The sequence below is a fragment of the Primulina tabacum genome, chromosome 9 (genome assembly GCF_025594145.1).
Source record: "Primulina tabacum isolate GXHZ01 chromosome 9, ASM2559414v2, whole genome shotgun sequence".
NCBI classification, from domain to species: domain Eukaryota; kingdom Viridiplantae; phylum Streptophyta; class Magnoliopsida; order Lamiales; family Gesneriaceae; genus Primulina; species Primulina tabacum.
Window position 1 is genome coordinate 40,381,375 of NC_134558.1, and position 17,689 is coordinate 40,399,063.

The window sequence follows — 17,689 nt, forward strand, 5'->3', positions numbered from 1 at the left end:
TGAAAATTAAATATCTCAAAAAAGAATTGCAAATCAAATGATATTACGTGCATAAAAATTGTACACTTATTTTCCTTGTAGAAACATATTAGTACCTAATAAGAATACGGGGCTATTTTGCCGAGTTCCTTACCGTCTTTTCCCGTTCTTGACCCAATCAAACTCGGAATTGGAAAAAGAGATACGAAAAATCCCTTCACCTTCCTTATTTGAGTTCAAAAAAATAAATAGTTAGCGGTCTCGAGTCTTAATTTAAAAATAATTTTAAATCCAACACCTTGCTACACCTAGGTGATCTAGCTAATTTTAGGTCGGACTTGGCATCCCACAACCACCTGGCATTCCACAAACACCTTTTAAAAATATAACCAGTTAATGATCGTGAATTTTGCGAGTTGACGAGGAATTCATAAGATTCAAGCCTCCCCTGAACTTCGATCGACGTAAACAAAGGCGATTTTTAACATGGGAACTGAAAGTTCAAAATTTTTTGTTGTATAATACCATGTGAATGATTAAAAAAGAAAGCAACTTGACCATGTATTTGTATGAAGAGAACATTTTCATAGGGCCACAATTCATATAACGTTTAAATTGGCAACAGAGAACCAAAAACAAAAAAAAATAGGGTCACAAAGATTACAAGTATGGGATAAAGTTAGACAAGCACCCTCTTCAAAAAGCGATGCATTTCCTAAATCGATCACAACAAATGCATTATACAAAGACAAGAATATCAGCAATACTACAAATCAAAACTTTTATCGTTCCGAATAGCGCGTCACATGATACCACAGAAAGCCGCGCGTTGATTAGACCTTGCCAGGCAGCAATCAACTACTGACATGCTAAATGCATATTGCACAAGCCAATAAAACAATTTGCAATTACAAAAAATAAGGTACTCCACTTCTGGGTCCTCGCATCTGATTGTTCTCCTCAGTCTCAGTGAAGAACTTCACTTCTCTCTCCTAATGAAAAGTAAGGCAAAAATGATTTCTAATCAGGTCGATACGCAACTTATGTGAAAGACAGTATTTAAATATGGTGTAGAAATAAGTGCGCTAAACCATGAAACATGACACAGAAACATAAACAGGCAAGGATTCTAGTGCTAGATATTTCAAATAGCTAGATTCTCGCATTTAATAATTTTAAGATTGCGAAAACTAGTTGCATAAACCGAAACATATAGAACAGATTCCCACAAAAGCCATAGTTGGATTGTGATCTCATATTCTAGAGTAATACAATTTTGATTTAGGGATAAAAAAAATTCCTTAGCCGACACTCTAACAACAGGAGTATTTGTTCATTTTAATTGATACTGTTTTGACGACTGATGCTCTTTTATTGTAGTAAATGTCCAGATGTGTAACAGACCCTAAATGTCGGTTAAGAGGAGAAGTTTCGTTTGCTTGATTATATTTTCAAACTTTGACTAAGTAGCATTAAAATGACCCGCAAACTTCAACTATAATATTAAATGACCCACACAAACATACAGCTGTAGAGAGGGGGGCGGGGTAAGAGGTTGCACACTAATACCATATTCTCATTGAAACTCAATATCGAGGCAACATTTCCGCAGCGGTAACAATAATTTGGTGCGGACCATACCTGCATAGTCCACAGTGCAACAATGACCAAATCGATGTAGGATGAGATACTATGTTGTAATCCTTGATATAGAATTACTTACAGTTACAAGTCCTTTATCTTGGAACATATACTTCAAACCTTCTTGAACAAGTTGATGTGCCCGGCAGACCAGATCAAGTTTGTTGATGTGATTAAACTACAAAAACAATTACAATGTTAGCATGGACACCTTGAAACTAAAGCTAAACTATACCATTTTTTATAAACCAATTTTGTGATTTCCAGCGTTCATTTTGAAGACAGTGGAAGTTCATTACATCATAAACGACATGTGCACGATATTTGCGGAGTTTACCCAAGGCTCATTCTTACCTCAGATGTAACCCTGGATCCGAAAAGCCAACCTGCACCTCGAGGACTTACTGCCCATGTCTCAATATCTTCAGGGTCACTCCACATTAAATCACAGAACGGCCCTTCATGCGGAATTTCACAGTTCCGTTCAATAACTCGAATCTGAAAGGAAACCCAAAATTTTTATTTTTTATTTTAAAAAAAAGATAACAAAACACAGCAGCGTATTACGCCACCATCAAACTTATCATGACAATACTTTAAACATGCAGAAACAAAGTAGAATAAAATATCAGTCATATAAATAAAACTCATTGTGAGAGGTTATAAATCTCCATAAATCAGAAAAAAATCACATGTTAAACATGAAACTATCCTCACACAATGAGCGAATGCAGACACCAAAAAACATGCATAACATATTCAATCTTAAGAAAAGTATGCTAGCACTTACTGAATATCTCACAACACAACATTTCATCGAAGTTTCAGTTGTCTGAAAGAAAAAATGTGAAAAGGGATAAAAAAATGACAGTGATTAGACCTGGTCGATGCTTCTAATATCTGGGGATAGGCCACCATGTACGCACAGTACCTTGCATTCAAAAAACGTAGTGTAATTGCAGGAAGGAAGTAAAGAGAGCAGAAATAAAAACAAAAAACTACCCCTAGTGGGATAATCTGATAATTATAAACCTTAGTTTTTCCCGGTGTTCTAAAAATCCCCGCGGCGCCTAGGCGCTGGGCGGTCCAAAACCGCCCCGATTTTAGGCTAGTCGAAACTTCTAGGCGCCACCATATTAATCGTCCGCCTGGCGCGAAAGCCGCCTAGGCGATTTTACAATTAAAAATCCGCCTAGGCGGTTTACACTTAAAAAAAATTATGATATTCCTAATTATAGTATATATGCATATCACCGCCTAACCGGATTTCTACTTTTAAAAAAAAAAAGCCATGGATTTTGAGTTTGAATCCGATACATAAGAAGTATTGGAAAAATATGGAGATGAACTAGAAGAGTTAGATGTTTAGGTTTAATATCAATATATTATGTTGGAAAAAATGTTGAACAAATTTAATTTTCATTGTACAACGGTTGTAGTAAAGTAGTAAACTGACGTGGATGATTCATATATAAAAATTTATTAATATATATTTATTATTACAATTTTAAATTTTATAATAATATATATTTCATATACAAACATAATACTCATGAATCACTTAATGAATTTAAGCTTTAAAAAAAACCGCCTAGAAAACCGCCTAGGCCCCGCCTAGTCGCCTAGGCAGTAGGTAACCGCCTGCCTACCGCCTACCGCTTTTTAGAACACTGGTTTTTCCTTGAAGAATTCAAATTATTTCGAGAACTCGGTTAACATGGAATAATGCATACCGTCCCATCAATAATTGCTGATAGAGTTAAATAGTCAAAAACATCTGTGCAATATCGCCAAGCATTAGCATTCCCATACTTCCTTTGGCATTCATCATAGAATCCATAAACCTGTCAAGGACATCGCCTGTAAAAACTCATTGATTTTATTTGGAACTTGTATTTGTCAAATTCATTTAAATTAAGTAGATTTTTCTTATCTGAAGTTGATTATGGTATTGTTATTACCATGGTGTTTCTCATAGATGACAATAGTTACTGAATCACGTCCAGAAAATAAATTGTCAATTCCACATATCATGCATGACTAAAACCAAGACTTTAATTTTATTGTCATTCCTAGATGAAATGTATTCAGACATGAGTATAAAAAGTGAATACAAAACTTAGAGATAATCGAGAATTAACTTAAAACAAAAATATAAAGATGAATCCTAATGCTTTGTTCTCCATCTATCATTAAACCTCTTTCAAAAACTGTTATCCTTCTAATTATCATTAATTTAGTACTTTTATTTTTTTTGGTACAAATAATTTAGTACATCTAATTTCATTGTTTTTTTTTTTGGGCAACACAAAACTTCATTTCAATTTCTTTCATATGGACTCGAGAATCTAAGCTACATTACAGTAACTTCCTAGCCAATAAGGCATCAATTTTGAGTATATCAGCATTTAGCCTAAAAAATCCCTTCAGAGTCACACTCGTCCAGATCAATTTCAACCAGTAATTGGGACTATATCAAGACAACTATGGCAGCTGCCTAATAAAAATTTTCTGCATAAATGAATGGTCTAACTACTGCAATTAATCAAAAATATCCACAATTAACTAAGTTTGTAACACCAATTACCTGTGTTAATTGTCTGCTTTCGTGATTCCCACGTAGGAGAGTAATGTTAGCTGGGTATCTGGAAGAAAAGACCAAAAAAATATAACTAGCCAGCAAGAAAGGCAAGTATCAGATATACATAATCTAAAATATTTCTTCAGTTCAAAAATAGTTTGAATGTTGTTCCTTGTCTTGGAACTTTTTATCAACCAACCAAGCTTACAGCATAGTAAATCCATTTCCTCATCATAGAAACTTAAATATTTTCAAATGAAAAGTTAATATTCTCAGGGACAATAATGTGTTGTGGGTAATGGCCAACAAATCAGCATAGTGGTAAGGCAATTAGTCTCCCGAGTCTAGGGTCCAGGCCTCCAGGGTTTAATTCAATTGGATGCATGTTTAAGGAAATAATGAAAAAGATAGGTAATGGGTAGAACTTCGTGTCATTCTGTCATGATTTTTTGTGACAAGTGAAACTGAACGTTTTCATATTGACGATTGCAATCCTCAACGGGTGGATACTAATTCACTTAAATAAACAAAAATGAAGAGAAATATGACTCATTTATTTATTCAAAAAACTGCATAACATTTAGTCATAAAACAGTAATATTAGCAACTAACTAAACCATTGAGACCAACCATCCTTTAACCTCCATTAGTGAAATCAAACTGAACTCTGAATTTAAATTCTAGATTGATTTCATGAAAAATGTCGCTAAGAAATATATCCCTGGCAGGTTCTGCATGACACTGGATGATTCAAATTGCAATTGTTTCATGAACCTCTCAGCTGAGGAATATAATAGAAAATAAGGCGAACTGACTTGCAAGCAACTTAAAAGTGCAAATTCAATCCACACACAATAAACTCTCCTGCTTTTCACACACCTTGCTTTGAGAAGCAAAAGAATGGTGAAAACTTCTAGACTGTTATAACCACGATCAACAAAATCTCCCTGCCAAGAAATAAGAAGTTTCAAACTGAAATAAAATACAAATAAACCAGGCATAAGACAAAAATATATTATGATTACCATAAATATGTAATTGGTCTCTGGTACGTGACCTCCAGTCTGGAAAAGTTTCATCAGATCGTGAAACTGTCCATGGATGTCCCCACATACAGTGACTGGACTATTAACGGGCTGAACATTTGACTCCTCGATCAAGATCTCTTTTACCTAATACAAAGGAACGCAATTAATTTTAAGAACAACAGATCCACAGAGTATCACAAGAAAACAGTAGAAATACTGCAAATTGTAGCAGCTAATTAAATGACAGCCATAAATTTGCTAAAACATTTAGGTGCACAAGCACATTAAGATCTAGGCATCATATGTTTACAATCAAATTATATCAAGTCGTGGATACCATAAACAAGCCAAACACGAGTTATAAAAAACAGTGTATGGTTCAGCACCAAGCTGAGAAAAGGTCAGGCAAAAGTTTCAGTAAAAGTATACTGCCCAAGTATCTAAGAGTTTGCATAGTTAACCAGGTCCACATCATTCGGCAACCATCTGTGCAAACATTATTGGGTTGAAGAAGGTACCACGTCTAGACTCCAGATTGTTTCCTTTGAACCAAAGCACGTAAAACTCAAATCTCTAGGTTATCAGGTCTAGGATGATTGGTGCACATTGGGCTAGCGACAAATAAAAGGTCACGGGCATAGGTGACAGGGCCAAATATGCTAACTTGAAATAACATAGTTTCAATTGGTGTGACCGGCATAATTGACACAGTTACAGGAAAGTGATAACATGTTTGGACAAGAGAAGAAATGCAAAAAATTACGGTGGACAGTAATGCTAGTAACTATTAGAGAATCGTGTAAAGAAATTGACAGAAGGATCCTAGAAGGAATAAAAGGTCACATATGTGATAGACAACTAATTTTTATTAAAAGATATATATTACAAAAACAAAACAACGACCCCTGTGAAACCCTAATTACAATATACTGACAGTTCTACTCAATATTCCACCACGAAACAAATGTACAGGACAAAAACCTAGCTCCCAGGTGATATTGGCAGAGAAAATTTATCCTTCCAGACCACAAAATAATTTTCTCCGATCAATTCACAGAGTAAGAGAAAATGAACAGTTACAAGAAAAGGTGCAAGAAGAAGAATCGGATACGTATTCGCAGAGGAGCTGAAGTTCGTCTTCGGACAAGTGCTGACCCTCTTTCACGTTCACCATCCACTTGTCCAAATCCATACCGTTGTCTTGTCAATCAACGAAGAATAACTGGGTCGAAGAATCCGTAACAGTATTGGAAAAAGACACGTATGTATGCAGAGATCTATTGCGCGATCGGAGACACGAGGTACGGCGGAGGGGCGGACAAAATCTGTTGAACCAACGATCCCAAGAATCTCAACCCCCTTTTGCTTCGCTATAGCTCGCGACACGGGCTGGGTCAAATTTGCACCCGTGGTTCGCCTAATCATTTTTATTTTTAAATTTGTTTTTATTGAATGCTTAATTAAATTAAATTACTCGGTATATTTAGTTTTATTTATATTTATATTATTTATAGAACAGTTATTTTCTTTATTTCATTAAATATGATAAAATTTATTAGTTAATTCAATTTCAGAATTCAATTTCAGAATTTTAAAAAATAAAATATGATAGATGGTAGTTATAAGTCTGTAAAACAATTTACATAAAATATGTTTATAATAATTTTTTTAATTGAAAATGCAATGTAGAGCATTTTTAGTCAATTAAAAATATCGAAATAGCCATTCTAAAAAATGAATATTTATTATACAGTATATGTTAATTGTCCCACATCGGCTGGCTTAATAACTTGGAAGTTGTATATATGGACTTGAACAATCCTCCCCCCTTGAGCTAGCTTTTGGGGTTGAGTTAGGTCCAGGTTCCATTCTTAACATGGTATCAGAGCCCAGGTTTTCACCGTTATGTGTTAGACTGTGAGCTAGCTTTTGGGGTTGAGTTAGGTCAAGTTCCATTCTTAACAGTATATGATAATTATTAAAAAAAAATTATTATTTTATCTATTTTTCTTCCCAAAAATGTTTGTTTATTAATTTGGAAGGTAGAATCCAGCACATTAATATATTTATGTATAAAATCTCCCACCATAAACAGAGAAAGAGCATAAATCTTAAATGTGAATTTTCAAAACGAACATATGGATTAAAGAATGTGATAGAACGATAATTTCCAAAATCCTTATGCTATATCAATTGAGATTAAATGTCTATAAAAAATATATTTAAAACTTCAAATATTGATCAAATGAAATAATAAGTAAAACTCGTAAATTGAAATAATATTATACAACAACATTTAGTTTAATCGCATCTAATTTACATGTCAGACTATTTTTTAAAAATAATTTAAAAAATTATTTAAAAAAATTTCCTCCTAAAGTTTACATTCACACAGTATATTTATTTAAACAATTTATTTTCTTGCTACAGAAATTTCTAGCCCAGTGTAAAAAAATTACAGCCCAGCCCAGTTAAATTGGGCTTTAAAAATATCATGTAAGTATGAATTTCAAAATAAAAAATGTAAAAATTTATTTCAAAAAACAATGCATGAAATAAAATGTCATGCTCGAGTGTTTTAAAGATACACATGATATTTTTTTCTGAGCATAGTAGAGAATAAAAAAAAAGAGATATAACTGAACTTAATTTTTGTAATTTATCATGTAAAATTTAAGTCTGAATATAACATTCGTAATGTAAACTACTCGTAATTTTTCGAAATAAAATATCGAGAAGATAGAAAATTGATAATTCTATTTGATAGAATCATTACTCCAAGATTCAAAAATGTTTTATTTGTTTTAACTATTTTTAAATAAACATGTCAAAAATATCATGCATCATTATTATCGTTATTATTTTTTCAGAAATTGAGTAACTTCCAACTCTTGAATTCCAGCACAACCAAAAAACTTCCCCCGTCAAAATATTGAAGGCGTTGGTGAGCCATTTTTCTTATTCCATAGATTCGTTGGTAATTTCAACATATCTCCCAATTGTTGTCTTATATTTTCCTCTACTAAAAACGAGTTTGGATATAGAAATTGTAGTTTATAAAAAAAACACTTAGATAAGTTCAATTGTTTTTATCAAAAAAACGCTTTTGGCTTTTAGATAAATGTTGAAATATACTTTTGTTTTATTTTAAAATATACGCAGAAATAAAAAATCTAGAAGTTATATCTTCAGAAAAAATCTTTTTTTTTTTTTTTTAAAAAAAGGAAGGTTTGTCTTAGCACAAGTACAAACGATATCTTTGCTAAAAAAAATATAGATAACAAATCTTATTTATACTGTTATACGAAGACATAACAGTATAAAATATGCTAGAATTTAAAAGAGATGATACATAGTAAAGCCCAAATATGACAAAATATATATAACGATTTAAAAATTCTTATTCACGTTAGACTAAAAAATTAAAAATTATGCAATCAAATTGCAACATAAAAAAGATATATGAAACGAACCGATCAACTTGTAACGTGAAACGCAGCAAGGTTGCAACTAGGCATTTGGATAAACAATTAAAGATGTATAATTAATAATAATAATAATAATAATAATAATAATAATAATAATAAACCTCGAGCTTTTAAAAATTCTATAATTTTAGGCGGTCAAACTCAAAAGTGAATGCCAGTGTTGATCTTGAGAAGTGGGCATAGCCGGAAAATTTTAAAAATATATTCACAACATTTTAGTCAAAGTTGTGGTTGATTAAATTAATTCATATGTACTGTAAAAAAAGAATTATGGATGCTTCAACGACAAGATAGTGCTCGCCCCGTGGCATGATGGCGACTCTTGTAATAATTTCAATCGTGCATTTAAAAGTTTCTATCGTACGAGGGATTTATATATAAGATATATAAAATATTATATAGATTTATCATAATATTGAAAAATATTTATGATGTTATATCATTCTAAATACATGGACTACTATAAGACACGTGCCAAATATTTATTAATTAGGCAATTAGACATTTAAACAATTGAAATTGAAACTGAGGCAAAGACTCGAGAATTAATATCAGCCCTTTCAATTCTATTGGTGTTTTAATTTCTTTGTCAGTGATTATTTTGTAACACGGACTCACGAATTTTCAATTATTTTCATATTTACAATAATAAATAATATTTTTATATTAAAAAATAGTCGTTTTTTATGAGTAAATCTTACAGAATTTATAAAATTGATCGGTGAAATCGTTTTACAATTTTGTTTTATGTTTTTTATTATATTATTTAATTCGATTATTATTTAAATACTAGAATAACTTGTGCTGCCACACCTTGTAGACGTGATGATGTATATATATAAAGGAGTCAACGAAGCCACTTGCACATTTCTCGCTTCGCTCGCCACCCAATTGTACTCGCAATTCCCCAAATATGTACATGATGTTGGCCTATTATATCCTCCATATATATCACCATGTTCATCTTCATCTGCCTCGTTCTCAAAAGACTTTCGAAGAAGATGGCAATAGAAGATAATTTTTGCAGTGTTATTATATTTATAATTATAAGTTCTGTTTTTGTGATTATTTTCCTTGCCAAACTTAACAAGAAAAATTGTGAAACAAGAGGGAACAGGTTCCCTCCGGGAAGCAGAGGTTGGCCGATTTTGGGGGACAGCCTCAGCTGGTACAATGCTGTCGCAAGCTCTCATCCTCCTCGCTTCGTCGAGCAACAGGTTCAAAGGTATGTATTGTCGCACAGAACAACGTACAGAAGTCGTCGCGAGTATGTATATATGTGTGTGTATATATATATATATGTGTGTATATATATATATATGTACTAATATATTAGCATATATATTCTCCGTACTATGTTCTCATTAATATTTTTCATGCCATTTATCGTGTATAACATCTAATATGATAGGTATGGGAAGACGTTCTCATGCAACCTTTTTGGTAAAAGGGCAGTGGTATCTGCTGATCCGGGGTTCAACCGATTCGTGATGCAGAATGAAGGGAAACTATTCGAGTCGAGCTACCCGAAATCTTTCAGAGATTTGGTGGGCAAGGATGGGGTGATCAATGCAAAGGGAGAGCAGCAGAGGAAACTTCATAGCATAGCCTCCAATATGATGCGCTTAGACAAGCCCAAGTTCCATTTCTTGCATGATATACAGATGGTTATGAAGCAATGCCTCGGAGACCTACATGAAAATCAAGATGTTTTTCTCCAAGATTTCTGCAGGAAGGTAAATTTTACTTATAAATTCAAGATTACTTGTTGCAATCATCTATTTATTTTGATTATTACACTTGTTCAGAACTGGATAAGTCGAATTGGAGACTGGTTTTCTTGAAATGTTTTTATCTTTAGTAGATCGGCATTTGTAAATACATGTAAAATAAATTTGCTCTTGTGTTAATTAGTTATGTTTTAGGGAATGATTTCATGATCGGTCTCGGTTGATTAAAAATTTCTATATATATACATACATATATATGTCTGGTTATCTTTTAGATAGCCATAAATTTGACGGTTAATCAGCTCCTGGGCGTGACCTCCGAATCAGAAGTGAATGAGATTGCTCAGTTGTTCTCTGATTTCGCCGATGGCTGCCTTTCCGTACCAATCAATTTCCCAGGCTTTGCGTATTACAAAGCTATGAAGGTCCTTACGTCAAACTTCACTTTCACATTAAAAAAAAAAATTCAAAATTTAGTTATGATGACCTTTTCAATATTTGTTACTGTAGTTTTAGATATATTGTTTTTGACAGGCGAGGGGAAGTATAATAGACAAAATCAATAGGACCATAGAGATTCATCGAGGGAATTCTTCTTCTAGTCCGGCGCTCGGATATGGTGTGCTGGGGAGGTTGCTAGAGGAAGAAAGCTTGGCCGATGATGCTGTTGCGGACTTCATTATCAACCTTCTCTTCGCGGGTAATGAGACGACTGCGAAAACCATGCTCTTTGCTGTTTGTTTCCTCACTCAATGCCCCAAAGCCATGAAGCAACTGCTAGTACGTGCATGTGGTCGCTGATTAATCAATCTTTAAATCTCGGTGCAAGAGTTTTTGTTAATTTCTAATATGTTTCTTTCCCCATTAATTGTAAGGATAGGATGAGCAGCAGAGCCTGAGAATTCAAAGGGATGGAGAGATGCTTACTTGGCAAGATTACAAAGCTATGCCATTCACTCAATGCGTGAGTCTTGTTTGTATTTAATCCATTTGTTTGCTTATTATGCACCTTGTCGCTCGTTGGGCTCAAGCATGGAACATATACAGGTAATCGATGAAACTCTTCGACTGGGCGGCATTGCGATTTGGTTGATGAGAGAAGCCAAAATCGATGTTGAATACCAAGGTATATATATGTGTGCTGATGACAAATGAATGCTAGTTAATTTATCCATCACCATGCATTTTGCTACTTGCAGAGTACATTATTCCTAAAGGGTGCTTTGTAGTTCCATTCCTTTCCGCTGTGCACTTGAATGAAAGCGTGTACGAGGATTGTCTCACGTTCAACCCGTGGAGATGGATGGCTCCAGAAAATCAGGTTTTCTCGATCAAAAGTCGTGATGATCATAAAATATTCTTCGACGAAAACGAAAAGATGGATTGATCATGTGCAATTTGATTGTTTGTAGGAGAAGCGAAACTGGAGGAGTAGTCCATATTTTACTCCATTTGGTGGAGGGGCTCGGTTCTGTCCAGGGGCAGAGTTAGCCCGCCTTCAAATAGCGCTCTTCCTCCATTACTTTGTCACCACATTTAGGTATAAATAAATCATCTGTATGATGATTAATGAGTCAAAATTTTGATGAATATTATTCATATTGATTCAGGTGGAAACAGTTGAAACAAGACAGGATGTCTTATTTTCCATCGGCTCGAATGGTGAATGGCTTCCAAATTCGACTGACTGAGATTTGAGCTAGCTGGAATTAAACCCACTTGATGTATAAAATTATTATTGTTTCCATGTCTTGCGATCTGTAAATTATTTTTGCCATGAATTAACATACATCTATGTATCTATATATCTATATATATATATATATATATTAATCTATTCTTCATTAAAAGTAGCCATCTTGGATCTGTTAACCTTCTTTCATTAAATGGCATCAGTCTTCTTTTGATAGGAAAGATCTAATAATAATTAATAAATATGTATCTCACGTTGAATCCTTTTCATTGAATTCCGAATTTCGTATGTATGTCTCCCAAAATAAACATTTTTTTTCAAAATCTTAAGTTTTTTCTCTTTTTTCGGTTGATTTAGTTTGTATATTTTCTTGGTTTTACTAATACACCTATGTTTGAGACGATATAATATATTTTTTGAGAATTTTTTCAAAAAATGATGTATTTAAGAGGTTGGAAATTGAAAGATATATATTCTTTATTTTATAGTAGCTCCAAAGCAAGTCCACTTGCAACATAATATGTTTTTATTCGTTCATATTCTTCTTGTACATGCATATCTGGAGAGAGTGTCAAAAACTAAATATATTATGCAGTATATACTGTAAGAACACAATAGATTTAAAAAAAAAAAAAAAACCACACACACACACACAACGAGTTTATGTAATTCCTAGAAGAATATTTCAAAAGGGACAATGTTTTTAAAGAATATTATAAGAAAATAAAAAACCAAACATACCCGAACAATTCCCAAGAAATCTGAAGTGAAAGACCCATTTTGGCTAGTTTCGCTTGCACCGAAACGAAACAACCATCTGTACTTTCCCTTGAGGGAAACAAAATAGAAAATAGAACGTAAAGGGAGAGCTACCACCCACTCTACAATATTTTCCCAAGTACGTTATTTCTTTGTGGAATTCAACACAAATTTCAATTATATTTTTGGGCCTTTTGAGAGTCGTACATCATAAATGCCAAACCACATGCACTTTTTCATTTACCCATAATACATTCAACACTAGTTACATTACACCTAGTATTTTAAATAATAATAATTTCAGTCAAAATACACATAAAACTCACACATGCACTGATATCATCGCTACAATTTCACATATTCTAAGTCTGGTGTTGTACGTGGGTTAGCTCTTAGGCACTTCTTTTTCTGATTTGATCGAAGTTAAGATCGATATGGGTCATTTTGATATAATGCAACAGGATCTTCGCGAACATAATTTCCTAGAGCTTGAGCAAATCTAGCTCATGGAGTCCTTGTTCATACTAATAAGCATGATGCACACATTAACTACACATGCATATATCGGAGTGTTTATTATACTCAGCAATATATTATATATAGATGGAAACCATACATGGAAATGAAGAAGGAGTTTGCCATTTATTTGTCTGTCTTACAATCTTACACGAATCGCAGTGTTTGAAATCAACCAAAAAGCAAATATACATATACATAAAATAAACTAAGAATACCACTCGCTCTCGAATCTAAATAATTAAACACACTGGACATCGAATTTTTCGACATCCCACCATCACCAACAGAAAACCCCAAAAAAAAAAAAAAATCACAAAGCAATCATCGAATTCCCAACATCTAAAAACTCTGCAGACGAGATTTGGGATTCTCTGTTTCTTGTTTGTCTAATTCAAGAAACGCAACACACATGGAGCTACCGAAGATAATGTCTTAGAGATACAGATTGTGGTACATATATTGATCACAATATGAGGCACTCGGACCAAACAACACAAGCAAGCTTATTCATGAGGTCTTTAATGGTGGATTAACGTTTATTGAGCAGGTTAGAACACTGTGATTCAATTGACATTATCGTCTTCCCTTGTTTGTTCAGAGGATTGTGAGGCCGGACCGGATAAAGAAGCTAGCAAGTTGAGATGGTGTCCCTGCACTTGAGCTATTGGGAAATAATTACCAACCCTTGCAGCGGATGCTTCCCCGAGCCCCGGAGGTTGCTGCTGCTGTAAGAACCTCAAAGAAGCTGTGGAATGTAGTTGCTGCTGCTGCTGCTGGTGGTGGTGGTGGTGCGGGGAATTGCTAGCGGCGGCCGCGGCAAACAATTCAGCTGGAGGAGCGGCAGCAAAGCTCCAAACTTGACCGAAGTCGGGCCTGGCGGGTAGAGCCCAGAATCCTCCCGCAGGCACACTGGGACAGACGGCGGCGGAAGCGGATTCTTCCTTCGTGAGATGGTTGTGTTGGTGGTCGTCATCAACGTCGGGACGGAGGCGCTTTCCGAGGATGAAAGGGGTCGGTGTGAGGACCTGCTGCGAATGGCCGTGTTTGAGTTCTAGGGCGGAGGACGAAGAAGGAGAAAGAGTGGAGAACGTAGCCGGGGTAGTCCCTGTGCCCGTGGCAGCGATAATGGAAGGCTCCGCCTGGCGGAGGAGCCATTCAATGGTCTGCCCGTCGGACTTGTGGCCGAGCTCCCGAGTGAGCTGAAACACCCTGGCGGCGCAGATGATAGGCATGCGGATGCGACGGCCGCGCCCGTCCACTTTGCTGTGTCTGTCTTTGGCGGGTGGCTTCTTCTTGACCGTCAAAGCGGCTGCGTTGGTGGCGGCGCTGCTAGTGGGGTGGTGGTGGCGCTGAGAAGGATCTAGAATGGCTAGTGTTCCACCACCAGTGTTGCCCTCAGCTGCGGATATTGTTGACATAGCCGTATAATCCAGCAGCAGAGAGCTCCCGTGGTGCTTCAATGGCAGCTCCAGATGAAAAATTTACGGGAGGTGGAATTTAGGAGCGAAATAGCAGCAGAGATTGAACTAGTGTCGGAGGAGAGGGGAGAGATGAATAATGATTGAGGGACAGTAGCTGGTGGAGACAAGAAGAGGGGCACATGGGATGTGGGCTCCACTCTCCTACGTACTCTTTAAAAATACGTCTCCCTTCGCCTCCAGTTTTACATTTCCAACCCCTAAAATCTATTTCCTTACAAAAAGGCCCTATTCAACTTTTCGCTTTCACTCCACTTTTCATCATAAAATCAATCACATCGTAAGATTATTAATACTTTTCGATACGTTTTTTTAAAAAATATATAATTCAAATTAGTAATATTTTTTAAAAAAAGTACTGATTAAATTCCGATTTTCGATCAATCAATTCAATCATCCGAAATTATCTTTTGATCGAACATATGATGTCATCAGGGTAATGATCTTTTTAATGTATTTATTCCACATCAGCAATTTTTTAGTACATAAATTGATTTCTTTAAGTAGTCAAGAATTGAAGAAAACAAAGCTACAAACATAGAGCAGTTGTCACTGGTAGCTCAATTTCTCCAACTCATTCAAATATGTAAATGTCACTCTATATTATATTTAAAAAAGAAGCCTTTTTCAAAATTCCACTTAATAAATTATTTTGTTTTTTCCAAGCTGTATAATACTAGCTAAGCTGACCTATCAGAATCAAGAAACTCTGCGAGCAATATTTATTCTACAAGTATAATTCAAAACCCGTGCTTCAAATTAAACCCTCATGTACAGGAGGAAGACTGTGGTGGCGTCCGCTTTCCGGGGTAGAAGTTGGAATACTTGCCAACTATTTCAAATAGCCTATTTCGTTGAACTTGGTAGTAATAATAATACAATAAAGAAGACCGAGGTATCGGAAGATGTGATGCAACGTCCTTTATTTCTTGATCAAGAAGTTCCAGTATGTTACCTGCTCGTATTCACAACACATTTACGAGCAGCTCGGGTAGACGAATGTTTCTTCTTTGTTTCCATCTTAGCATCATCATCCGCGGTCTTGAGATCCACGACTTCTCCCCGGAAGAGCGGGATGCATTGATTCAACTGTGAGATAATGTGCATGCGTGTACTTCAATCTGCATTGGAATTGAACCGGAACTCCATGTAATAAGAACAGTAGCAGATGGGCCGGAGTCGGATACTCCGGCTGGCATGTCACGCATTTGGTTCTTGAAGGGATAAACTTGATAGGTTCCCTTCATCCCACTACGTTGTTACAGAATTTGACGTTCTCGACCAAACTCAGCTTCAGAAACAATAACCTGAATGGCCTCTTCCAAGTCTCACAAATCTAGTGCGTCTGGAGCAAGTTTTTCAATCGAGAAATCGGTTTTCGGGATCTATACCGTCCGGTTATCCGGATTTAATAGGATTGGAGCTTCGAGAAAAACGACCTTTCGGGTTTGATTCCTCCTTTTGATCAGCAATCTTTAGCGGCTTTCAATGTCTCCCACAATTGTCTACAAGTAAAGGTCCCTGAAACTCCTGTTCTGCAGATTTACGAAGAGTTTATTCGATAATAATGGGGGGTTGTGTGGGGGAGGAATGATAATTGGATTGAACCCTTGTCCTAATCCTATTCCTTTTGCTCCCAAGCCTATTCCTGAGGCTCCATGGCCTCCATCGGAAGGCAAACATGGCAGTCGCCACCTTAAATTATGGAGCATTGTGGTGATTGCAGTGGCGGCAGCATTTATTCCTTTATGCATGTGTCTGATTTTCATATGTTATTGCAGCAGGAATGCTGCATGAGCAGGAACAAAACACGAAATTGTTTGTTTCAATTTTCACTGATGAAATTTTCACATGCGTTATATCTATCTGTGTACGTATGTGCGCGTCATGTATTTTTTCAATTTTATCAAAAAAATACAAGTACCTAGTTCATAAATAATTACACAGTTTTCTGGTCACGTAAAAGGGTAATGTAGCAATTTCACCGTTCTAAAAGGGTAAAAAAAACAGAGAGACATTAATCGGAGATATTTGTATATATATAAGCTACGTGGGTAGGAAGCAGCCTTGCTGGGATCGATGTATTGGTAGCTATCATCTTAGTTTTCGAGAATTTTCTTTTAGATTCGGATTTGGTGGTCGAATAATGGTTTTTAAAGTAACCATGATTGATTGGTAAGGATAATAGTATTATGATAGTTGAAAAACATGAAAGTCAAAACACGATAATGATTTTAATTCAGAAGAGAAACGCCATAATACATAGAAACCGCTGCAAAAAGAATGGACACGATAGATTTTCATTGAAGAAAAAGAAATACAAACGATGTAATTCGAAAAATAGCATTACCTAATTCAATATTCCGATTAATATTAATTTGTATATGCATACAACCTGTAGATATTGGAGAGCTACAACGGAGGAAGGCTTTGGCCGTAGTTCACAGATGAACCAGAAAGCACATACATGGAATTATATTTCTTTCATAAACCCCTACTGTTTGACTTGGATGATCTGTTACGCGGTGCGCTCAAGTAATCAGAAGACAAGGAAATCTGGGCACCACTGACAAGGTTATTCCTCTAATGTGGCTTGGTCGTGGCTGTGAAGAGAGTCAAAGAAATGGGTACATTGAGCAAGAAAGAATTTGCGCAGCAGCTGCATTTCTTGGGAAATGTGAAGCACGAAAACCTGGTCGAGATTATTGCGTCTCAGCTGCTGGAAAGAGGAGAGATTGATTGATTGTTAGTTAGTTCCTGACGGTAACTTGTTCTGCCTTTTACGCGGTTAGT

The 17,689-nt window shown here is 35.5% G+C and overlaps 3 protein-coding genes and 1 pseudogene across 3 annotated transcripts; 2 read left to right on the forward strand and 2 right to left on the reverse strand.

Annotated features, from left to right (window-relative positions):
- Positions 1-674: 674 nt before the first annotated feature.
- LOC142556198 (phytochrome-associated serine/threonine-protein phosphatase-like) lies at positions 675-6,651 on the reverse strand. The gene is made up of 10 exons (XM_075667524.1): positions 6,341-6,651; positions 5,227-5,373; positions 5,081-5,148; positions 4,208-4,265; positions 3,354-3,464; positions 2,501-2,551; positions 1,975-2,118; positions 1,703-1,798; positions 1,549-1,620; positions 675-971 (listed from the first exon to the last, which is right to left on the reverse strand). The coding sequence occupies exons 1-10, from the start codon at positions 6,419-6,421 to the stop codon at positions 888-890; spliced, it is 912 nt and encodes a 303-aa protein (XP_075523639.1). The 5' UTR covers positions 6,422-6,651; the 3' UTR covers positions 675-887.
- Positions 6,652-9,609: 2,958 nt separating this feature from the next.
- Positions 9,610-12,234, forward strand: LOC142556764 (abietadienol/abietadienal oxidase). The gene is made up of 9 exons (XM_075668252.1): positions 9,610-9,942; positions 10,129-10,453; positions 10,723-10,872; positions 10,982-11,227; positions 11,328-11,411; positions 11,495-11,573; positions 11,647-11,768; positions 11,860-11,987; positions 12,058-12,234. Exons 1-9 carry the CDS (start codon positions 9,674-9,676, stop codon positions 12,143-12,145), a joined length of 1,491 nt encoding a protein of 496 aa, XP_075524367.1. The 5' UTR covers positions 9,610-9,673; the 3' UTR covers positions 12,146-12,234.
- A 1,284-nt stretch (positions 12,235-13,518) lies between these two features.
- On the reverse strand, positions 13,519-15,016 carry LOC142556200 (transcription factor TCP7-like). Its single transcript, XM_075667525.1, has one exon. The coding sequence runs from the start codon at positions 14,834-14,836 to the stop codon at positions 13,982-13,984; it is 855 nt and encodes a 284-aa protein (XP_075523640.1). The 5' UTR covers positions 14,837-15,016; the 3' UTR covers positions 13,519-13,981.
- A 666-nt stretch (positions 15,017-15,682) lies between these two features.
- LOC142504513 (pollen receptor-like kinase 4) lies at positions 15,683-17,639 on the forward strand (annotated as a pseudogene).
- Positions 17,640-17,689: the final 50 nt, after the last annotated feature.